Below are 23,408 nucleotides of genomic sequence, written 5' to 3'. Positions count from 1 at the left end.
ATAATATAATATAATATAATATAATATAATATAATATAATATAATATAACATAACATAATACGCTATATATAGATAAGTAACACAAACAGTTATAAAATACTGGATTTATGCCCGATATTTGAGGCCACATTAGACATAAATTTTGCATTTCAAAATAGCTGACTTTACGGGGCGCCTGGGTGGCTCAGTCGGTTAAGCATCCGACTTCAGCTCAGGTCATGATCTCACAGTCTGTGAGTTCGAGCCCCACATCAGGCTCTGTGCTGACAGCTCAGAGCCTGGATCCTGGTTCAGATTCTGTGTTTCCCTCTCTCTCTGCCCCTCCCCTGCTCATGTTCTGTCTCTCTCTGTCTCAAAAATAAATAAAAACATTAAAAAAGTTTTTTTTAATAAATAAATAAATGGCTGACTTTAATACTTGATTATATCTTTCATTAATAATTCCAATTTTAAATATCAGCATCATTGCCACTTTGCTTTAATGGAAAAGCATAATTTCCACTTTGATTCAATATAAATAAATTTACTGTAATACCATAGCTTGACATTATTTTGACCAGCTTTCTTTGGAGAAGGCAAAGTAAAATTATGCACAGTGTGTTGACTTTTCTTCTTTAGGTATTAAGTAGCCACAGGGACAAATCAAAGCTTACTAAAAATAAATCAAAGTTAAAGTGCACGCCATTTATAAGATTCATTGTGTTTACTTACATGCCACTTCCAGAGATGCATTTCGACTCACTGCTTCACCGAGATAGTTCCTTGCAACACAAACGTAGCTTCCTTCATCAGGTTTGCTTCTGCGCCCATGTACAATGCGCAAGAAGAATAAGGATCCGCTGGGCAGAAGCATCCTGTGAGACCGGGGATCATCCTTGTCAGTCTCCACCCGCTCACCATCCTTGTACCACTCAATGGTGGGCGTTGGCCGGCCCTCTGCCTTACAGTTCAAAGTGGTGGGCTCTCCCTTAGAGACAATGACATCTGAAGGGTGCTCCACAATCCGTGGCGGGAAGTCTTCCTGGCGAAGACGAGATCCTACAAACAGGACAGAATGAAGACAAGCTTTAACATTTCCTTATCTATAGCTCTTGTTTGGCTTAGGTTCACATTGAAATCCCCAATTATTCAAAATGCCCTTATTACTATTTTATTCATGCTTCATTCTGTGGTTCTTGATGCAGCTCCTAAGTCGTTGCCAGTCCTTTGCAGAATGTGATAATATACCATTGCATTAATATGTTAATTCTGATGAGTTAGGTTTAAATTTTCCATGAATTGTGACAAGCAAAAGTAAAAGAGAATATGAGATTTTCTGTTGGGTGTTAAGAAGAGTAAGATTAATCTCCTATCCTTGAAGTGATTACTATCTACTGGGGGACAAAGCCAAGTGGGCAACTATCTAGAATATACAATGCAGTGTATCATACTGGCATTGTGTCATCAGATTTAACATAAAAAGATAACAAATTATATACAAATATTAACTCAATTTAACAGATAAGGAAGCATCTCAGGAAATGACATCAATTTCCCAGAAATGTAGAGGAAATAAGCTGATGAGGCAGGATTTGAACTCAGGGATATATGACTGAGGAATTCAAGTATAAATCATTATATTAAAATAAAATAAATGTTGCATGGAGGTCCAAGAAATGCATTACAGGAAGAGAGTGGAAAAAGAAATGTTAACTTTAACTGGATTATGAGGCCTCCCCCAAAAAGGTGACATTTAATTGAGCTGTAAAGAATAAAACTATGTAAATAGAGGGGAAAAGACATTCAAATTGAAGAAACAATGTGAGAACATGAGAGAATATGCATAAATAATATATTTCATAATCAGGGAGGAAATTGATATGGCAGGTGGGGGTGAAGGGTAGTTTTGGAGCCCAGAAAAGAAGGCTTTAAATAACATGCTAAGGATTGTGATCTTCATTCTATATGGCTAACAGATTTTGAGGGGGCAGTGACATGACTATCTGTATTAGATAGTTTTGGTGCGCAGTATAAAAGATAAAGAGCAATGGAGGCAAAAGGAGAAAGTTACTTAACTATTCTGGAGAACAATAAAAAGAACTTGACTTTGAGAAATGATGCTGAAGGTAGAAAAAAGAAGACAGAGGCATACCATAAAAATAACCCTTGATAGAATCTGCTATCTCACCATAGAGTCAGGAAGAGTTGTAGGCACCAATGACTTCCTTGTAAGTACAATGAAAGGGGAGCCATTAAGTGGTAGAAAAAATAGGAAGAAAACAACCTGTTGGTATTTTGAGATCAAAATTTTCATAATGTGTTGTTTTATATATTTTTAGTTTATAAGGTGTCACTGGCCATTATTTGTGAAAGGGTCTTACCAGCTCTTGCGCATAAATCTAACAGGGATGGTGAAAGAGATAACCGTGTCAGTTGGGGTGCCTGGGTGGCTCAGTCAGTTAAGTGTCAGACTCTTGATTTCAGCCCAGGTCATGATCTCTTGGTTTGTGAGAGCGAGCCCCATATCAGGCTCTGTGCTGACACTGTGGAGCCTGCTTGGGATTCTCACCCTCTCTGTGCCTTTCCCCTGCTAGTGCTCTCTCTCTCAAAATAAATAAATAAACTTAAAAAAAATAACCATGTCTGAGGCCATAATGATAGTCTAGATACAAGTTTTAACATTTTCCAACCAATCATCTAATATTAGCACATTTCAGCTTCAAAAATAAATAAATCTGAGAAATATTAACTTCCCAAGGTTGTTGAATACAATTTGTTATCTCATCAGATCCAAGAAGGAACTTAAACATTACAAGTGCTGGGTACCTAAAGCAAAAGAGTACAAAGGTCAGAATTTATTTTTTTTTTTTAACGCACTAAAAAAAAACCCAAAGCATATAAATATGGACAGGTAATCACCTTGTGCATCACAATAACAAAGAAGGTTATATATATATTGAAAATACTGGATCACAAAAGCAAATGAGGAATTTCAAGAATATAAAAAGTAAGATGTATTTTTAAAAGAAACAATCGGGGCGCCTGGGTGGCTTGGTCGGTTAAGCGTCCGACTTCAGTCAGGTCACGATCTCGCGGTCCAGGAGTTCGAGCCCCGCGTCAGGCTCTGGGTTGATGGCTCAGAGCCTGGAGCCTGTTTCCGATTCTGTGTCTCCCTCTCACTCTGCCCCTCCCCCGTTCATGCTCTGTCTCTCTCTGTCGCAAAAATAAATAAACGTTGAAAAAAAAATTAAAAAAAAAAAAGAAACAATCAGAAAAGATCTCAAAGTATTTAAATATGAATGTCTAATCACAGTAGCAAATCAGTAACATATTCCCAAATGCAAAGATCTGGTCTCAGAGCCATACAATCTGATCCTAAAATGGAACAACAGTTAATCTTACTCTTCATGTAACAGGCATATAGGCTACAATCACCTTGTTTAGATACCTTTCTTGTTCTCTAATTTGCCACGTGAACTTATCTGCAGCCCCCCTATGTCAAAGTTGTTCTGTTATTAAAGCTAAGCAAGTCAATCATCATGGTATTAGAGTGCTCTTCACTTTATCAAATAGTTCCCCACCTTATTTGGCAGTTGGCCCAGATAAGGCCTGCAAAGAACCTAAAATACACAAATACTTATTAAATAAAATAGAAAATAATGGACTTATAAAAGGAAAAAAGGCAAAATATCTAGCCCCCTTAGCACTTACACCTAGAATCCAGCATGTCCAATAAGCCCTCAGAGAATTTTACCCATTAATCACTATAGCATATGTAAACCCAATCTGGTGTTGTCACCCTCGGATATTCTTCTAGTCATTGTATTCCCACTGTTATAAAAACTTCAAAAAGACATCTACAATCTAAATGGAAGAGGTAAAACTATCCATTAGAAGAAATTATAAGAGCAAATTTTCATGACCGTGAGTTAAGGAAAACTTTCTTGGACACCAAAAGCACAGGCAACAAATCAAACAGATAAATTGGACTCATTGGATTTAAATATTTGTGCTTGGGTGGGGGGGGGGGAGGGAATCAAAAGAATGAAAAGACAACCCACAGAATCAGAAAGAAAATATCTGCAAATCATATAGCTGATAGGGGACTTATACCTAGAATATAAAGAACTAATAGCATAATAAAAAAAATGCAAAAAAATGCAAATAACCAAATTTTAAAATAAGCAAAGGATTTGAAATAGATATTTTGCAAACAAAGCCAGACAAATGGCCAATAAGCACATGAAAAGATTCTTGACATCATTAACTACTAGGGAAACGTAAATCAAAATCTCCAGTGAGACATACTTCCCACCCAGAAGAATGGCAATAATGAAAAAAAAAAAAAGTAAAATAACAAGTATTGCCAGGGATGTGGAAAATCTGAAAGCCTCATACATTGCTGGTGGGAATGTAAAATGGTGCAGCCACTTCGGATAATATTCTAGATTTTCTCAAAAATTTTGGAATTAACATATGACCGAACAATTCGACTTCTGGGGATATAACTCAAGAGAAAGGAAACCTTATAGCCACACAAAAACTTGTACATGAGTCTAATGTAATGTTCATAACAGCATTATTCATAATAACCAAAAAAAAGAGAGAACCCAAATGTCCATCAACTGACTAATACATGTTGTACATCCACATAATGGTATATTATTCAGCAGTGAGGAAAGAATGAAGTCCTTATACACACTACAACATGGATGAACCTTAAAACCATTATACTAAGTGAAAGAAGCTTATCACAAAAGGCCACATATTACATGACACCATTTATATGAAATGTCCAGAAGAGGAAAATAGAGACACAATGCAGGTTTGTCATTATCTAGGGTGGGGAATAGGAGTTGGACGTGAAGGGGTATCAGGGTATCTTTTGGAGGTGATGAAATATTCTAAAACTGATTACGGTGATGGTTGCACAACTCCGTGATAATAATAAAAGCTATCATATTGCACACTTTCGATAGGTGAGTTATGTGGCATATAAATTATTTCAGTAAAGCAATTTTTAAAAAGTTATGGGTAAGGCATTGTGAACAAGCTTAACATAAGGGGTAAGAATTCATGTTCACCCATGCCAACAATTAGGTTATTATCTTCATTTATAATTCTTGTTTTGAAATATAATCATCAGGTCAGCAATATCCAACAGGGCATAAAATAAAGCTGAAAGGTTTCACCATATAGGTTGATAGATACACAAACAAAGACAGACATGTAGATCTACAGAAATATATCTAAATTTTAAGATGTTATTAAAACTGAGGGGATTAATTCTGAACTCCCTTAAATTCAGACATTATGCAATATAGCAGTGACCTTAAGACAGATAAGCTTTAGGTAGGTAGTGAATTCTTTAAAACTGTACAAAAATGGGTACTCTTGTGTGGGCAGAAAAGGAGAATTGTGAGGGGACCAAAGATTTCATCAAATTTGCAAAGAGGTCTGGGTCTTTAAAATTAGGAAGGACCACCAAACTACTAGGTATGCTACATTATTGGGCCAAATAACCCAATTATCTCGTTTAAAAAAAAAAAAAAAAAAAAGACAGCTGAGTTGTCAGCCAAACTTAATGGGGATTCAATACTGAACAGTAGAGGGGGCTGTACTTTACATGAAGTGTCCTGAAAACTGTTGAACTTTGACATCCAAAGGCAAATTGGAAAATACAGGACTCCCAGCCCAACCCAGGACCTACAAAATCAAAATCTGCACCCCCTCAGGGATGCCTCTGCAGGCAAAGTTTGAGAAGCATTGTTGTAACCAGTTTTTGCATGGCTCTCCCCTAAGAACGTTTTTACATTTTTAGTGTTGTTAGAAGACTAAGGAGAAGGAGGAACAATTAAAAAGAAGGTAGAAGAGGAAAGAGACCTCATGTGGCCTAAAACGTTGGAAATATCTGCTGATACTTTACAGAAAAAGTTTGCCAATCTGCTTTAGAGTACCTGTTTGTCACTTTCCATTAATAACTAATTTTTTCACTTATATTTCTTTTATATAGGATCATAAAACTGTTTTCTCCAGATTTCAGATGGGAAAAAAAAAACAACTTTGACTGCAGTGTTAATATTGCTCATGTAATTATTTGGGATTCTTATACGAACAGATTGGCTAAGCAAAATATCAGATTTACCTGCAATTCTAACTTTACTTGCAGCAAGTCTAGACACCTTTTTATTTCAATTATTAATAGGACAATCACATAGTCACGTGTTTTTTTTTTTAATTTTTAATGCTTATTTATTTTTGAGATAGAGAGAGAGGGAGAACATGAGCAGGGGAAGGGCAGAGAAAAGGAGACACAGAATCTGAACCAGGCATCAACACTGAGCCCAACACAGGGCTCGAACCCACGAACTGAAATCACGACCTGAGCTGAAGTCGGATGTTTAACCAACAGAACTACCCAGGCACCCCAGTCAAGTTTTAATTAAAAGCATTTTATTCAACTTTCTTCATTTCTTATTTAAAAAAAAAAAAAAAAAAAAACAGAAACAGAAAATAGTCACAGGGACTTAAAGATGAACATCCAAATGTTTATCGTGGCTAACCATGAAAGTAAACTATAAAACAGCCAAGTGACTTGTTCATAATTAAAGAGCTAACAGAAACAGAATTAGAACTTAAGACCTTTAATCCAAAATATTCAGGATTCTTAAAAACTGGATGTAAGAATAAGTAAAGAACGCACATTACAACTACCCTAATTCCAAAACCCTCCTCTAAGTTTGACTGAAATGAGTCAGATAGATGCCTCTAATCACATTTTCCTTGGTTTTCAAAACATAATTCTCAGACTACCAGCATCAGCATTACCTGGGATATCTCCTTAAAATGCAGATTCTTGGTCCCTACAGTGAACAAGAAGCATCAGAAGTTACAAATGGAAGAGATGTAAGACACTCATTTTTGGTGCTGACCAGGAGAAGGTCATGCCCTCTGACCTGGTCTAAACTGGTCTGGAAAGTCATGACTTATACCTGGCAACAAATTAGTCAGGTGCATGCAGAAGCATCTTTGAATGAGGTTCTAAGCACCCAAAATTACATAATGGATTTTTTCTGCTTCTCAGGGATTCTCAAACAATGATTTTGAAATGATCGTTGGTAAAATATTTAATAAAAAAACAAACTGAGTAGTTTATTTGCTCTTCAAATGTTAGAGAGTTGGAGTAGAAGTATAAAATCCTAACTCATAAATGTATTTATAAATATATTTAATATATATTTATTTAAATATATATTACTCAGTGAGTGCTAGAGTAACTTTTGTTTTTAGAGTGACTTCAATTACACAGTATAATAAAAGAGAATAAAGCACCTAGAAGAACACTTGTTGAATTCATTTCAGAGGTAAATTGCTCCTTCCTCATTGTTCACTTAGAGTATAGTATTTCCTTGAACTAAGCTTTACTTTTCACTCATATTTCACTCATAGTAAAAGCTATACTTTTCACTATATAGTCATATCTGGTCAAGTTAAACAACACAAACTTTTCTGATTTTTTTTTTAAAAGGCAGAAGAAATTCTTGGCAAATACACTCCCTCCAGCCAAATTTCTTTGCAGCATCTGTTGTTGTTTTTCCCTAAAAACAGACACAGTACTATCTCCTAGTTAATAATAACCATGTGTTTTGCTGTTGTTGTTTTCTTTTGTGTGTGTGCAAAAAGTACCTTCATTAAAGCATAGGGATAGGACACTTGGGCAGAGAGAGCTGCACTCTGATTGTGAGGAGTGACTGATTATACATGTTTAAGTTGGGGGTATGCAGGTAGAGATAAAGGAAGTCTCTAAAGGAATTTCATACGTTAAAGAAGACTTACAGGATCCTGGAGGTCTGGCTATTGTCAAGCTAAGGTTGATTTTGACCTCTAACAAAGCATTAAGACAGTTATGAATATTTTCAAAAAAAATCCTAGTAAGACTAAGCCAGCAAGGTCCTCTCTGATTACTCAAATTTTGAATGTGACCAGAGACACTTCCTGAAGTTTTCCCTCCCTCAGAGAGGTGCATAGTGCTACATGAAAAAATCAAGGCTTCCTGACCCATCACATTGAGGAGGAGGTCATTGTGGAAGGAAAAAGGGATATGGGTTATTAACCAGCAAATATTTATGCTTCACTTTACCAGGTGCAAATCAGAATACCAAATGACGCATCAGCCAGTTTGGATGATGAAAAGAAATTACACATAGACTACCAGGACATGTAGTGAGCACCTTATTTTTTGTTTCTCTTCTATAAACAAAGATCCCCCCCCCCCCAATATTTCCTCCTTAAAACCCTAATCACAATGCTAAGAGTTGATGTTTTCTGAGGTCATTCTTGCATTAATGTTTTTCTGCACGGTAAATTTTAGATAGACCAGGTTGATCCCTTTATACTAGATTTCAAAATGAGTTGTTACTGCTTTCTATTTTGCCAAAATAAATCCTATCAAAATTTTCTCCATGGAAAGCAACATATCTCAGTGCTACTATAAACTCCATCCACACTGATTAGTGAGCTAACATAATTTGTAATGAAATGGAATTGATCACTCCATCAAGTCTGTCCTTGTAACTTTTCTATCCTTGAATTCTTCATGATGAATAAATTCTAGTATACTTCCTTTATGAGGGAGGGGGGAAACAGATCATTTTTCCCCCATGTAAGTCCTATATATGATAGGATGTGGTGAGCAAGTCAATATTTAGGAAACACAAAAACTGTTTTATCCATTTAACCTTAGTAAAACTCTCTCAGGAGATGACCTGATTTGGCAATGAATTAAATAAATTTATAAGATTCTCATTCCTTCTGGAAGCACAGCAGTACCATGTTAAAAATGAGTTTAAATTAAAATTGAGAACTCCAAAAACTACTTATTTCCTATAAAATTTCTGTATGGCTTTTCAATGTCATAAAACTAAAGGGCAAAGTATATGAATGGGAAGTGACAAGTATAAAAGATGTTTCTTGTCAAACTTAACAGGTAACCTTGATTCTGGAAGTTTCAGTTATGCACAATGGCATCCAGCAGCATCCCCATTATCCAGTTTTCTAGGCCCAACAGGAAGAAGATGAAGCCACGAAAGACCCTCTCATCTCAAATCCCCACATTACAGATGAGAAGAAAAAAGAAATAGAGAACCAAAGAACTGAAGTTTTTCTCCAAAACTGAGACTACAAGAACTATAGTTACCATATCTAGGAATACAAGCTCTGTTTTTAGGATGAGTTTTCTTTGTCCATTATGTCTCTTTCTTAGCCATATTTTTTTGGAAATTTAAAATGGAAAGTCCCAACCAAGCACTAGATTTCAGTTTATTTTTGTTTTGGCTTAATTGATTCCCCCCCGGGGGGCCCCCGTCATTGTATGCATTAGGTATATGACCTTAAGCAAGTTACCTAAACTTTCTTATAACACTATTTTGTCATCCTAAAATTGAGGCAAATGGAACAGTAAACTCCTACAAATTCATTGTTTCATAACATGACAATGGCTGTCACATCATAATGGACATAACGACAAGAGAAGATAACAGGTAGCAGGCTTAGATTTACTAGCACAGAGCAAATTTTTAAAGATACATGAGGTAGATTAATGCTCATACTTTTAATAAAATATAAATTAGAAAGTTTGCCTGGATAGGTCTATCAAAAGAAATGGCTAATCAAATGTTTTCTTAGGGAATGCTCCAAAAGTTAACAATGCTTTAAAAACTTTTGTTTAAAAACTAGCTCATGTAACCCTTGTAATTTATTCTTACATTTCTATGAAATTTATTTCCATGGCCAATAAATACATGGTTCTAAAAGTCATCTTAAACAAAAACCAACAGCTAAGATAGGGATGCTTATCTTAAAAGTAAATATTTTATGAATTATGTAAAATACAACCTTAGTCAAGATATTTAACATTCTTTCCTTATTCAGGGTAAACAGGTTGCTATTTTAGGGGAAAGCAACTGAGACAGATTTCATAAAACTTTTTCCCTGAATTTCACAAGTGTATGTCAGGGCTTTATTTAAGTACTCTTAAAAGAAATTGCTGAAGATACTAAAAGTGGAACACATTTTCCATATTTTCTTCCTCCACCTCCTTACGTTATTTAGTACCTTCAGCATGTAAGTTTTAATTGCTTTTTATTACACATTTTCTGGCTGCCTAAATCCAATGCACTGAGCCGCCGACCTCACCTGAGAAGGTGGATCTAGGCAACACAGCCCCAAACATACAGGGGAAGGCATGACTGTTTGGGAAAGTTAGACCAGTCGCCGAAAGAAACTGAAGCCAGGAGTAGACACATGGGGATATCTCTACAACATTGCAGAGACATTTTGAAACCACAAACCTGAAAGGTTTTCAGTAAATTTTTAGGAGTGATTTCCTCTGGAGAAATAACAAATTAATTGCCTACTTTATGAATTCATTTTCCAACAAGTCAGTGTGGAGCCAAGGTATTTACCTGGACACTCATCCAATACTATTTCAAATCAATTTGCTACACCTTACCATGGTTGAAAGCATTCTTTAAAGAGTGATTTGCCACCAAATCAGAGGTTTTCATGGGTTATGTAGATTTGCCTTACAATGACAAAGCAAACTCTATTCCAGGAAGATATCCTTGAAATTCATCTTCTTATCATCATATTTAAAATATTTCAATGTGGTTTCAAAATTTCATTAGACATAATTTATAAGAGATATGCAATGGGACAATTTCCAAACTCATTAAAATGTTTAACGATGTTTAATTTTCTAAAAACATCAACATATATTTGATGGAGACTATGAACTTATTTCAAAAATATGGCATTTGTTTTATGTAAGCTCCAATGGAGTGATAACATTTAACCTTCTACTTTATTTCTTAAGCAATATATTTTGAAAATTCTGTAGCAATAGTGTTAATCAGTGTAACTATAGATTCCAAAGCCCCCAGTGTCAGCATCAGAAAACAACATTCCTAACAGCACTCATATTTTACATGCATGCTAAACTTTGTTAAATATTTAGTCTCTGCTAATTGTGTAGAACTCGTGATATATTTTCCTCTAACCTAACTATTTTATTATAAACTTAAATTGAGATTCAGTGACCTAGTCAATATTGCAAACTTCTTTTACCATATAGTACACTAAAGATTTTTTAAAAATAAAATTGAAACTATTAGTACAATTCAGAAAATTTCTTAAGAGAATAATTGCTAAAGCATTACCCAAAAAATTACAACTGCCACGAGCCACGTATTAGCTGTCTCGTGTCTAATGCACACAATGATTTGAGCCTTGTTCACTTCCAATAGACAGTCTACAGTTGACCCTTAAACAACTTGAGGAGGGAGCTGTAGACTCTGACTCTCTAACTCTGTCGACCCCGTAGTCAAAAATCCACAAATCCATGTATAACTTTTGCCTTTCCAAAATCTTCATTACTACTAGTCTCCTGTTTACTGGAAGCCTTACCAATAGCATAAACAGTGGATTAACATATATTTTCTATGTTATACGTATTTTATATTATATTATTATAATAAAGTAAAATAAAGTAAACAAACTATCATTAAGAAAATCTGAAGGGAAATTCATTTATGATGAATCTGTCTTTTGCTTCAACAGTGTTTGGATAGAAAGACCCTGAGATGCCCTTCTTCCACGTTCCGACTACCCTCCAACCTCTTTTCTAGCCACAGCCTTCAGAACCATCTTCTCAGCTATCCTCTGCCTCCCAGACAGGTCAACAATGTTTTTGGGGGTTTTGTTTTTGTCGGTTTGTTTGTTGAGCTTAGCTCCTTATTGCCGACCAACCACGAGCTCCCATATTCATCAAAATTAGTCCACTGAAATAGGGGCCACAAACAACCCTCAGGTCAACATGTATCTGTGGCCCTCCTACACTTACCTCTCTCTGGGTTTCTATTTTGACCATAAGTGGCTCAGGAGGACAAGTGCCACTTATTTGGGGGCTGGCCGAGGGAATCTCAAGGGTGTCAAGTGTCTCTTGAAAACGCAAAATCAGCCCAGCAGCTGTGCGCTCCCCTAGGAAGTGCAAAAGCTGTCCCAATATAAATCGGTAAAACCCAGGGTGCCGTGGAAGCCACCATGGTCCTGAAGAAGAATCTGAACTAAGTCCTTTTGTATCTGCACATCCTGGGTTCTGCCATGCAAACCTCCACCTCTTTGACTTCCTGGAGAATCACTTCCTGGTTGAAGGAGTAAAACATCAAGAAGATGGTAACCACCTGACTAACCTCCACAGGCTGGCTGGCAGGCTCTGACCCTGGGCTGGGGGAGTAGCGTTTTCAAAGGCTGTCTCAAGAATGCATAGGAGCCTCAAGAGCCCAGTGGCTCTTGGGGAGCCCCTTTGATATCCCTCTTGGTGTCAGAGCCTCTGACTGAGCCCCTCCTTGCAGGCACGGGGAAGCTTTTTAACCCCTCTGGAACCCTCGAGCAAAACGTGGATCAGGTGCAAACAACAAAGCTTTTTATAGCCAGAGCATTACAAAACAAAACAAAACAAAACAAAAAAAAATGGGTATAAGTGGACCTGTGCAAGTTCAAACCCATGTTGTTCAAAAGCCAGCTGTAGTTATACTTAAGAAGTTGGCCTAACATATGAATCTCACGGCATTGCTCTATTATCATTTTTTGATATGGTTCTTAAGCCACAGATGGGCTCATGTGGAATGGCAGAGAGGAGAGGTCAGAAATTGGATGCAAATTTTTGTGAACATCTGTGCACGTGCCTTTTTTATAAGGTACATCTTTGGCAGTTAATAGAGACTCTCTTAACAAGAGGACTCTGACTTAAAATTGCTCTTATCCAGGTGCTGGATCGGATTGTGAATGCAGGCTAGTTTCTTACCTTCCCCACATGTTGTTTTCCTTATCTATAAAACCTATCTAATAACAGGACCTATCTAATAACATTGCTGAGAAGGCTGAATGATTTATTTCCATGTGCAAAGCACAAAGTAAGCACTCAGTAAAGGCTTACTTAATTAATGTTAGTATAAAGTGTAAATTTTTTAGTAGGATAAACTCTCTCACTATACTCAAAGGAATCTATGGCTCTATAAAAACAAAGGGCTACCATCCACAAAATGGTCTTTTTTAATGCAATAGTATGTCATTCAAAATACAGCTTCTTCCCATCTCTGTACCATGATTTGTTACTACTGCTTGTTCCTACCTACCAATTAAAGGTCATTCTGAATGATACACCCTACCTACATTTCCCCGAAGGCTTCATGTTTTCAACAATTCTGGGCTTGCATTTGTCATATACTGTACTCAGTTTTAAAGATGAGGGGTGCTTGGGTGGCTCAGTCGGTTAAGCATCTGACTCTTGATTTCAGCTCAGGTCATGATCTCACAGTTTGTGGGTGCAAGCTCCATGCTGGCTCTGCACCGTCGGTGGGAGATTCTCTCTCTCTCCCTCCCTCTGCCCCTCCTCTGCTCATGCTCTCTCTCTCTCAAAATAAATAAACTTTAAAGATGAAAATATTAGGTGCTAAGTCAATATGTAATTTAAATTCATGAATAAATATATTCCTTTTTTCATTCTGTTAATGGAGCTATATTTAGATACATAGATTTTGACTTAAAAAAGCCTCTATAACAGCTTAAGAAAGCTCCTACTACTGTGATTCGTTACAAATTGTATACCTGAAACTTTAGTACCAGACATTACTACCTTGGCATGCTAAAGAAATTATTTGTGGATTATAGTAATTGATATTTAATTAAATATTAGTGCCTAATAATTCTTTGTACCCCTTTAAATATTTTCTTGAAACAGATTATACCATTATCAATTATTTTTCTTTATAAAAATCTTAAAACCAATGTGTGGTAAATACATGGGAAGCTTCTATTTCAGGGTTGCTTTTGATCATAAGTTTAAAGAGAATAAAAGAATATCAAAAGACATCTTTCGAAGGCACAATAATATGAGTTAGGTTCACTCATTATTAACCTTAATAATATTCCTGTTACAGGAATATTATTAGAATACTGTCTGAAATTAACTTGCCAGGGGTTTAAAGGGGTGGTTAAAACAAACTCATTTTCTTCCTTTTCTTCCTTTTAAAGCAAAATATTACAATTTTATGAAATTGTGTGCCTTTAAAATAAGGCTAAACCTCTTGCAACAAAAGACTCAAGTCAATGATGAGTACAGTGATCCCAAAGATGAAAAGAAAGATTTTCTCTCAAATGGTGGGAACGGCTATATTATATTCAGGGTTTTTTTTTGTTTTGTGGAATGGCAGGTTGGAATTCTTTTTCTGAAGCCTGTACCTTGGAGAGTTAAGGCAGTTTATAGAGGTAGCTGAATACAACTTGTACTTATCGCTTTGTCTTTCACTGTCACACTCAGAGTGAATGGGTTTTCACAGTTGACCAAACTGAATGGAAGCGACAGCATCACATTTCTGCAGAGTTATTTGCAGGATACACACTAAAATTCACCTTTAAAGTGTTTACTCCACGAAAAACACGCTGGACAAAATTTTGATCCAGAATAGGTTGAAAAAGAGGCCATGTTTAATCAGCTGCAAATAGCTCTTAAGCTTGGAATTAAATATGTGTTTAAATCTTTAGAATATTGTAGAAAAATTTCAAGCCAGCATTTTGTGCCTCACTTTATGCATTGAATTAAAGAATCAATATAAACTTCAGTTAATCTCTTTAAGAAAAACATTCTATCCAGTTTTATTTAGTAAATCATAATGAATTTGATATGACATCTGTTGTAAGGCTATACAAATGGTTGGTTAAATTTAGACTGGAAATCAGAGTTGCTTTAGTCTATTAGATAAAGAATATGAGTTACCTTAATCATCAGTATACCTTTCATTCAAGGGGCCTACTTTGTCTTCATTTTTCTTTATTTACAGTATCTGTTGATGCCTTTAAAAAGTGAGTGATTTAATAAAACTTTAAATTTCCTTTCAAGGGATATCTTCTGTTTCAGAGCAAAATGACCACCAGATAACATCATTACTGCAACAGAAATACCAAGTGTAGTTTTCAGTTAAAAGATTTGGTGTGCATAGAGAAAAAAAGAACTTGTTTTTCGACTGAATGGAGAAAAGCAGCGAATGAGAGTGTTATAAACGTTTCAAAATGATCATGTTCTGGTTGAATTATGTTTCGCTGAAATAGATCAGAGACTCAATTCCTTGGGTCTCTCAAAAAACATTTGCAGTTTCTGGAAAACTTACGAAAAATGTTATTTCCCATTCAGTTCATTTACTTTGAAGCCTTATCAGATGAAGGATCAAATGAAACCGATCATCCCCTGGTTTTCCCAGGTTATTACCATGTGGATATGGAATTAACCTCCATCTAGCCACTCTCAAAATGAAATGCCTTCTTTTCACAAAGCAAAAGGAGTGGAACACATAGAATTATTTTGGATTTTGCTAAAGGAAAAGAAAACATTGACAGGCAGGGGAATAAAAATGTATAGAGTTATAGCAATTATGAAAGACAAGAATAACAAGAGCTTAGATTAGGGTGCTATTTTTTAAATGTAGGAAGCTGCTTTTACCGTCAAGTACTCAATACATCAAACTCTGACAAGTTGGATTTTATAAACAAGCAGAAACTGAAAATCTGGAAGAAAATGAAAAGTATGTGAATTTATTATTTTTAAAATGTTTATTATTTTTGAGAGAAGGCAAGTGGGGGAGGGGTAGAGAAAGGGGGCACATAGGATGCTAAGAGAGCTCTGCACTGACAGCAGTGAGCCCAATATGGGGTTCAAACTCATGAACTGCGAGATCGTGACCTGAGCCAAAGTCGGACACTCAACCAATTGAAGCACCCAGGTGCCCCAAAAAGTCGTGAATTTTTAAAGAGTATAATGTTGTTTGATTAACATTTCATGTAGGGAGAGGACTTTCATAGGAGCCAGTAATAACAGTGCTTTGTTCTTTAACAAACTACAACTGACATTTAAAAAAATTACAGGGGAGCCTGGGTGGCTCGGTGAGTTAAGCATATGACTTCGGCTCAGATCATGATCTCACAGTTCGTGGGTTCGAGCCCCGCATTGGGCTCTGTGCTGACATCTCGGAGCCTGGAGCCTGCTTCAGATTCTGTGTCTCCCTCTCTCTCTGCCCGCACCCCCCGCCCCCCCGCCGTTCACATTCTGTCTCTCTCTCTTTCTCTGCCTCAAAAATAAAGATTAACTTTTTTTAATAAAATGAAATAAAAAAAAATTACAGAACATGGTTATTGGTTAGTTGTGTTACAAACTTCCAGAATAAATGGGAGGAAAAATATCTTTGAGTTATATGTAAACTACTGAACTAAAAGTCTAAATTGAGTCTAATAATTCCTGACTCGATTAATGCCTCTCAAGTTGTGTGATGTAGGCCTTGTTCTCTTCCATGCTTACCACAGGGAACCCATCCCCATTCACCATGACAGGTATCGTTTATATGACAAGAAGGGTCAAGTCTCCAGGTAAGGTGGTCCAGTTGCCCACATGAATGTTCAATTAGAGTCTCAAATTCCATAAATCTCAAAACAGATCCCTCACCTCTCTCTCCTTGTTCTACACCCCATGCCCTTCCTCTTTCTGACATAAGCCCATTTACTTCAGGTCCCTCATGCTAGAAATCCCACTTAGAAGGATTAACTCTTTAATTTCTTTCACATCCATTCAGGCATAGATTCCTATGGATTTTTCCGTTCTTCCTTCTTTCTCTCATTTTTATATCTGCCTCTCAGTCCCATCCATCCCTCTCTAGACTTGCATCACACTATCATTATTCCAAAAACTTCACAGTTTATCTGTTCCAAGTATATACTATTCCTCTCCCTTGTCACTCCATATCCAGAAAAATATATATAAGGATTTCGGAGAGCTAGGTATAACTTCTTTAAAGAAACAAAGAAGTAGGTTAGCCAAGTAAATCTCAAACATTCGTGGGATACTCTAAATTCTTCTCATTCCCTTGGCCAGTAGAAATCCATTTCTTTGGCCAGCTGATTTACAAATTGCACTTTTGTAAGTCCAGCTTTTGCATCCAGGATTAAGCAAATTGCCCTGTGAGTCCTATGATGAAGCACAAAACTCTGAACCAGCGTGCCAGGGCTCTGCATTTACTTGGACAGTGCTTCCTCATGCTTCCATAATGTCTTTGCAACACTGATTTATAGTCAAAGGTGCCAGAACATCACTTACTATATTAAAAGTTGGCTGTGTCTCTCCATTTCTGAGTTCACTGAAAATTTGAAAAAATATGTCAACTGCAAGGGGAAAAAATGAGATGCAGAAGCCTCCATTTCCTGGAGGTAGTTTATACCTGATATATCTATCTGAACTACCTGTACTGAAAGCAAGCCTGTGGGACAGCTGATTCATACGCATCCAAAAGTGACGACGCAAGCATCGATAAAATCTGGCTGATTTTTTCTATTTGGCTTTCGAGTGCCTTTAAATATAAAAGAGAAATATTGCCTAGTAAGTAGGGGTTGCAAATTAATTTCTGAAAAATGTTTGTGAGATGATTAGCAAAAATAAATATTAAATAACATGAAACCATGTAGTAGCACTGATGTACTTGACATGCATTCACTAGCCTCAGTATCTGTATGTCTGATATGTGGGATTTGAACTCACGTATGCAAAAACACTGAAACACAATTCACGGCAAAACTATATCCACTGTCTAAAGCCTATCAACATAAAAAAATGGGGAGATTGTATGGTCATTAGTTGACAACTAAGTGATTCCTTTAATTATCCTCGTTGGGGCTCAACAAGGTATTAAACACCCAATAATCAGTCACAGAAACAAAGGCATGAATGAGAGCACAATGTCTGGCTTTGCCAGGCTCCATAAGCACCACCTTGATGTACTGATGGTTCTTAATAAAAGACAAGACTCCCAATTAGATGGCTGACAATTGAAAACTGAAGCGACAAACAGGAACAAGGGACTGATCCTCAGTACTAAATTATTTCTAGGTGGCATTGAATACTCTCACAACAGCAAAAGACAAATCTGGAGGATCGCTTTTTACTACAAGGAATTGTGCTTTACGCTTTACGTTTTGCAAGCTTACATCTTCGTTTGATTTTCTACTTTCTTCTATATTTTGCTGGAATCCAGCTTGATACACTCTCTCATTATGATCAGCTTGCACTGATGAGTATACAGTTAGAAAGATGGGCCATATGCACTGCTTAAATATAAGATCCTAAACAGAAAGTGCATAGATTCTGGATTCAGACATACCTCAGGCTCAATCCTGGCTACTAGAGGGCAGGTTATTTTTGAAGCAGACAATATGAGCATCAGATTCTTTGGCCAACATTAAGGGTGTCTCCAAAAACTACCCTTGTATTGGAGTCTGGGAAGGATGTAGAAGCTTCAGGTGAGCATGGGGGAGGAGTGGTCATTTATATAAATATATCATATATCATAGCACATATCTATCTATATATCTACCTATCTCTGTCTATCTGTATCTATATCTTTATCTGTATCTATCTCTATCTATATATCTTATTCCTACATTAAGAGCATTGCCCGAAGAGCACATTGCCTATAGAATTTCTTTGTTAAGCCAAAAATTTTAAAACACTTAATACGCTTTTGTACAAGCCCCTGCTTTCCTCCACATAGCAAAAATAGAAATTCTTCTTGCCTGCACACTGGCAGGCAGCCCACATTTGCCGTACTACGATTATTTCTGAATGACTTGGCACAACCTTTAATGGTATGCTTCTTGCATCATAGGATTCGATGTTCCATTTTTGCCCATCTCATCGCTTTAGCCTTCAGAAGCTGTATTTGCCTGATTGCTATTAATACAGGGATACTTCTGCATGGCTGTCCTTAGATTCCATACTCTTGGGCTACCTTACAAGGGAGACCACCTTTGGATCTCCACTGGCTCAGTTCCTTTGGACGGGATCCAAGACAGACTGCCTGATGCTGAATTTCACTGCTGTGTCCAGTGCTGTAATATTGAGGTTCCTGTGTCAATACCCTTTGGATTTTAAAGAGTCATGTTCCCAATATAAGCCTAAGCACTTAAAGTGTTGTGTTTCTTTTAATTTTGTTTCATCAAACTTTTTTTCTCTAATGATCAGGTCCAAATACTTTATATCAAAATGGACAACAGTAACAGCAACGTGCGATTTTCTATAAACTCGCACATAAATAGTACATGCGCATGCGCGCGCGCACACACACGCACACACACACAGGTATAAACACAGTCACAGAATTACAGGAACAGAATTTTTCTCATTCTTCTCTTCAAGGAAGAATCTGACATGCAGCATTAATGTCAAACTTAAGTCATTAAATAAAACTTATAACTCAAGTGAGTATCTTATAAAAACCAAAACGTAGAGTATATATAATTACATTATTGGATTAATATAGCCACTCTTTTTTTAGTGGAATTGTGCCTAGTTATTAACGCCAGACTTCAAATAACTATATATTTATGAAGAGGAACACGTGAGCAAAGATTTTAAGCTTACGGTACTCATGCCAAAGGCATAGGCATGAGTATGCATGAGGAAAAGGACACAGGTCTCTCTGTCAACTGTGGCTAGCTCAGCTGAAGGGAGCTTTCCAGTTCTTGGCAGAATAACAAATTCTCAAGCAGAGAGGGGATAAGGGTGAGATTTTTTCTTCTGTAAGTAACTTAATGAATGAAGTACTAATTAACATTATGGCATTGATAAATGGAGAGAGAGATTAGGGATGTACTCGATATTCAGACCTTCGCAGATGGACTGTCAAAGCCACATTAATTCCTATCTCATTGGAGCATCTGCTTCTCCCATAATCCACTGCCCCTTGGTACGAACAACACAAACTGTTGTGACTCAATTCGATTTATATCAATCTAATTTCTCTTAATCCAATTTGTATTCCAATCTACTACCTTCTAATCACTTAAATCTTCAGCCTCCATCTGGTAAATTTTCTCTCAAAATTAACCGAGCAGATGCCTCTGCGATTGTATTCCACAGTCAAGCTAATCAGACCCTCGCAGTGGCCTATAGAATCCACTGAATAGGTACGTGACTTACGGTGTTGCCCTTCCAGTTACAAACTCTGTGAGGTAGGAAGACCATTTTATCTATCATTAATTGGTTCATTTGCATAACACTGCTTGGGAAGGAACACTGGTCGCAAAAGCCAAGAGAAGAAAACTATAGGAAGAGAGCAAAATGTGCTCATTTGTCAAATGAGCTTTGCAATTCAATCTGTCTTGTTTTTAGGTTAACAAAGGTGAGGTGAAAATATTGTTTGATAGTTCATGGTCCTAAAAGCTACCCTCTGCATTCTATGGGATTAGAGGAGTTTTGTCTATTAATCACAAAGTCATTCTGTGGTTAACAGAATTTTGGTTAACAAACATGTTCTTAAAATAAGCTTCTGAATTTCAGAAGTCTGCACTAATTGATTCACCAGAACATATGTGATATAAACAATACAGCCCCTGGCTAACATTGACTTTCACTCCCATGGAAGTTCCACTGTGATCCATAATTAATGTCACAAATTAAATGTTCCCCTATGAGCAGACTGGACAGCACTACCTGTGGAATAAACATCATTCTGAAACACAGAGTAATTAAGAAAAAATGTAAATAAATAAAGGACCAGGACATATAAAAACAAACATTATATTGAACTACTTACAGGTAGAATTGATTTTCATGTAAGACTTAGGAGATTAATTTCATTAATTTATAGCCATACTTTTTACATAGTGTGTCCCGATAATATTGTAAGTCTGTTTTGTTGTTTTTTTTTCAAACTTCAAGGCATAATGAAGAGGAATATTGCAATACTCAATGTGGCCACATAAGAAATTATCCTTTAGAAAACTTTTGCCATTAGAAAAACCTGAAAGATTAGCCAAGAAAACCATTAAATCTAGAACATAGTCTATCTTAGCCTGAAGAGTGTCTAAGAAATCAGTCTCATTAACATTATGAGACAGAAAAGTATCAAAATGCCTTCATAAAACAAAACATAAACAATTGGATTAGAGTAGAAAGTGAATTTGTTTCCTCAGTTCTGACTAGAGTAAGATAAAAAAGACAAGGCTTCATGATCAGACAAACACAGTTTGAGAAGTCAGAGGACAACAACATTGGACCTTCTGAGAAATTGGCAGAACAAATAAACTGGGGTTGGGGGAGCAGACAATGAGAGACAGTGAGTGATCCATTTCTCTATTTCAGCAGAAAAGAGTGAGTGACACAACCACTCAGTGATAAAAGCAACCACTTCTGGACCCAGTTCAGGCTCACATTTGCTGTTCTTAGCCTGAATTGCTTCCTCTGTAAAGTGGGTTGAAAATTATATCTGCTTCTATATACTGTGTTGACGATAAAATGAGATCACCCAGGTAAACCACACTGCTTAAATTCTAAGTCAGCATGTGAATATAAGACAGGGCCATTTAAGAACATGGAGTCTGGGCTCAAATTGGAGATCCAGACCTAGGAGTTGGGTAAGTGCAGGCAACTTACTAACCTTCTTGGTAACCTGGTGTAAAATAATGATGATAATATCTCCTACCCCATGTTAGGGGAAGAAAATAATTAATATATTTAAAGTATCTAGATAAGTGCCTGAGACAACATGTCCCATGAAAACATAAGTCTGTTATATGATAAAAATTAATAATTCTTGTATCCTATGTGCTAAGCACTGTACTAGAGGAAAGGAGCCCCACCTTCAAGGAGTTCAGAGTCTTGTGCCGTGACAGTTTGATTAAACCCTTTTTCTCTCCTGCGCAGTAAAATATCTGAAGCAGACAGGTCATATGTTTCTTTGAATGCCAAGGAAACTCATATAACTGACCCAGAATTATAAAAGTATGGATCAAAAGCCCACTTTCATGATCCTTATCCCAAGGAGAATATAGAGATAGAAATGAGCAGAGATTCTAGAACATGCAGGAATGATTCTGCACTCTGCTGAGCCACCTGTATACTCAAAGAGAACCCCATCCATGCAACACCTCTGATAAAGCAAAGAATAACCTTTGGGGCACCTGGGTGGCTCAGTTGGTTAAACGTCCAACTTCTGCTCAGGTCATGATCTCACTGTCCATGAGTTTGAGTCCCACATAGGGCTCTGTTTGACAGGTTGGAGCCTGGAGCCTGCTTTGGATTCTGTCTCCCTCTTTCTCTCTGTTCCTCCTCTACTTGTATACATGCTCATTCTCTCTCTCTCTCTCTCAAAAATAAGATAAATAAACATTAAAAAAATAATTCTTGATGAATAAGAATACATACATACATATATGTATTTATGAAAGAGTGTATTTGTATTCATATAATTAAAAAAAAAAAAAAAAAAGACGACCAGATGCTACTCTAAAGGAAAAAAACAAAACAAAACTTGAAAATCTGGATAAGATTGGAAGGTCCGTTTGGTGAGGGATCATAGTCCCAGCTGATACCAATCATTCCTGTCTACTCTTTTACCAATGGCCTCTCAGTGCCAAGCCCCATCCCAGCAATCATGTACCTGAACTAAATCCAGAATTGACTAGTTTTGCTGGTAAATTGTACATAAGAGTACAGGAAGTATTCTTATCAATTGTTGTCCTAGAATTTTGTTTATTTATATAGATCTTATTTCTTCTGCAAGATTTAACTTCATATTTTTGGTGCCTAGCACACTACTCTGGTACATGCATACATTTAACAAATATTAACTCCTTTTCAATAGCACTAATATTCAATAATAACAGCAAGGATCACTATACTTATATCTTGTTGAATAGGCACCAGGTGCTTTACAAAGATTATTTTATTTCATTCTCAGTACAACCTTTGTATAATTATCCTTGAGTTACAGAAGAGAAATCCAAAAATTTAAATTGCTTGTACAGATTTATATCCTCAGCACTCAAGATTATCAAAACATAATACAAAATTCTGTGCTATTTTTCAAAAAGCAACAATATGTACTTCAAATGTGCTGCGTATTGTGCTTTTTTGGCCCAAGATTTTAGGAAGCATTAAGTACATTCATCAGGACAGAGTACTGGTTTGTTTAAATGAGCTGTTCCAATACTATCTTTGAAACTCCCTATTATCAAACCCCTTACTCAAACAAAACAAAACAAAACAAAACAAAACAAAACAAAACTTCAGCATCATCAATTTTAAATAGTCAATGGGGTTCAGCACATTCTACTCCAAAACAGGGCAATTTGGTATTGATTATTTCATGCTGAAGGAATATGAGAAGTGGCAAGAACACCAAGGACTTCCCGACCTTCCCCTGAAGCAGGTCTTCAAATAGTCATGGGAGAGGTGACCTCCCTATGCCTGAAGGAAACGTGTGTCTTTCTCTCTGAAGACTAAAGGACCGAGAGGAATCTGAAGCAAAAGGCCTGGTTAAGTTTCCTCCATTTC

General features: G+C 36.6%; 1 protein-coding gene across 19 annotated transcripts in view; it reads right to left on the bottom strand.

Annotated features, from left to right (window-relative positions):
• Positions 1–23,408, bottom strand: part of ROBO2 (roundabout guidance receptor 2) — a 1,749,879-nt gene that overhangs the window by 560,618 nt on the left and 1,165,853 nt on the right. For all 19 annotated transcript variants that reach the window (XM_040484189.1, XM_040484188.1, XM_040484194.1 and 16 more), the window contains one exon: positions 713–1,039. In XM_040484189.1, the coding sequence (XP_040340123.1) occupies positions 713–1,039 (327 nt within the window). The remainder of the gene's footprint in view (positions 1–712; positions 1,040–23,408) is intronic.

This window comes from Herpailurus yagouaroundi, unplaced genomic scaffold (genome assembly GCF_014898765.1).
Source record: "Herpailurus yagouaroundi ecotype Mexico unplaced genomic scaffold, PumYag 162, whole genome shotgun sequence".
Classification (NCBI taxonomy): Eukaryota; Metazoa; Chordata; class Mammalia; order Carnivora; family Felidae; genus Herpailurus; species Herpailurus yagouaroundi.
This window is presented reverse-complemented; position numbering and strand designations above follow the sequence as displayed.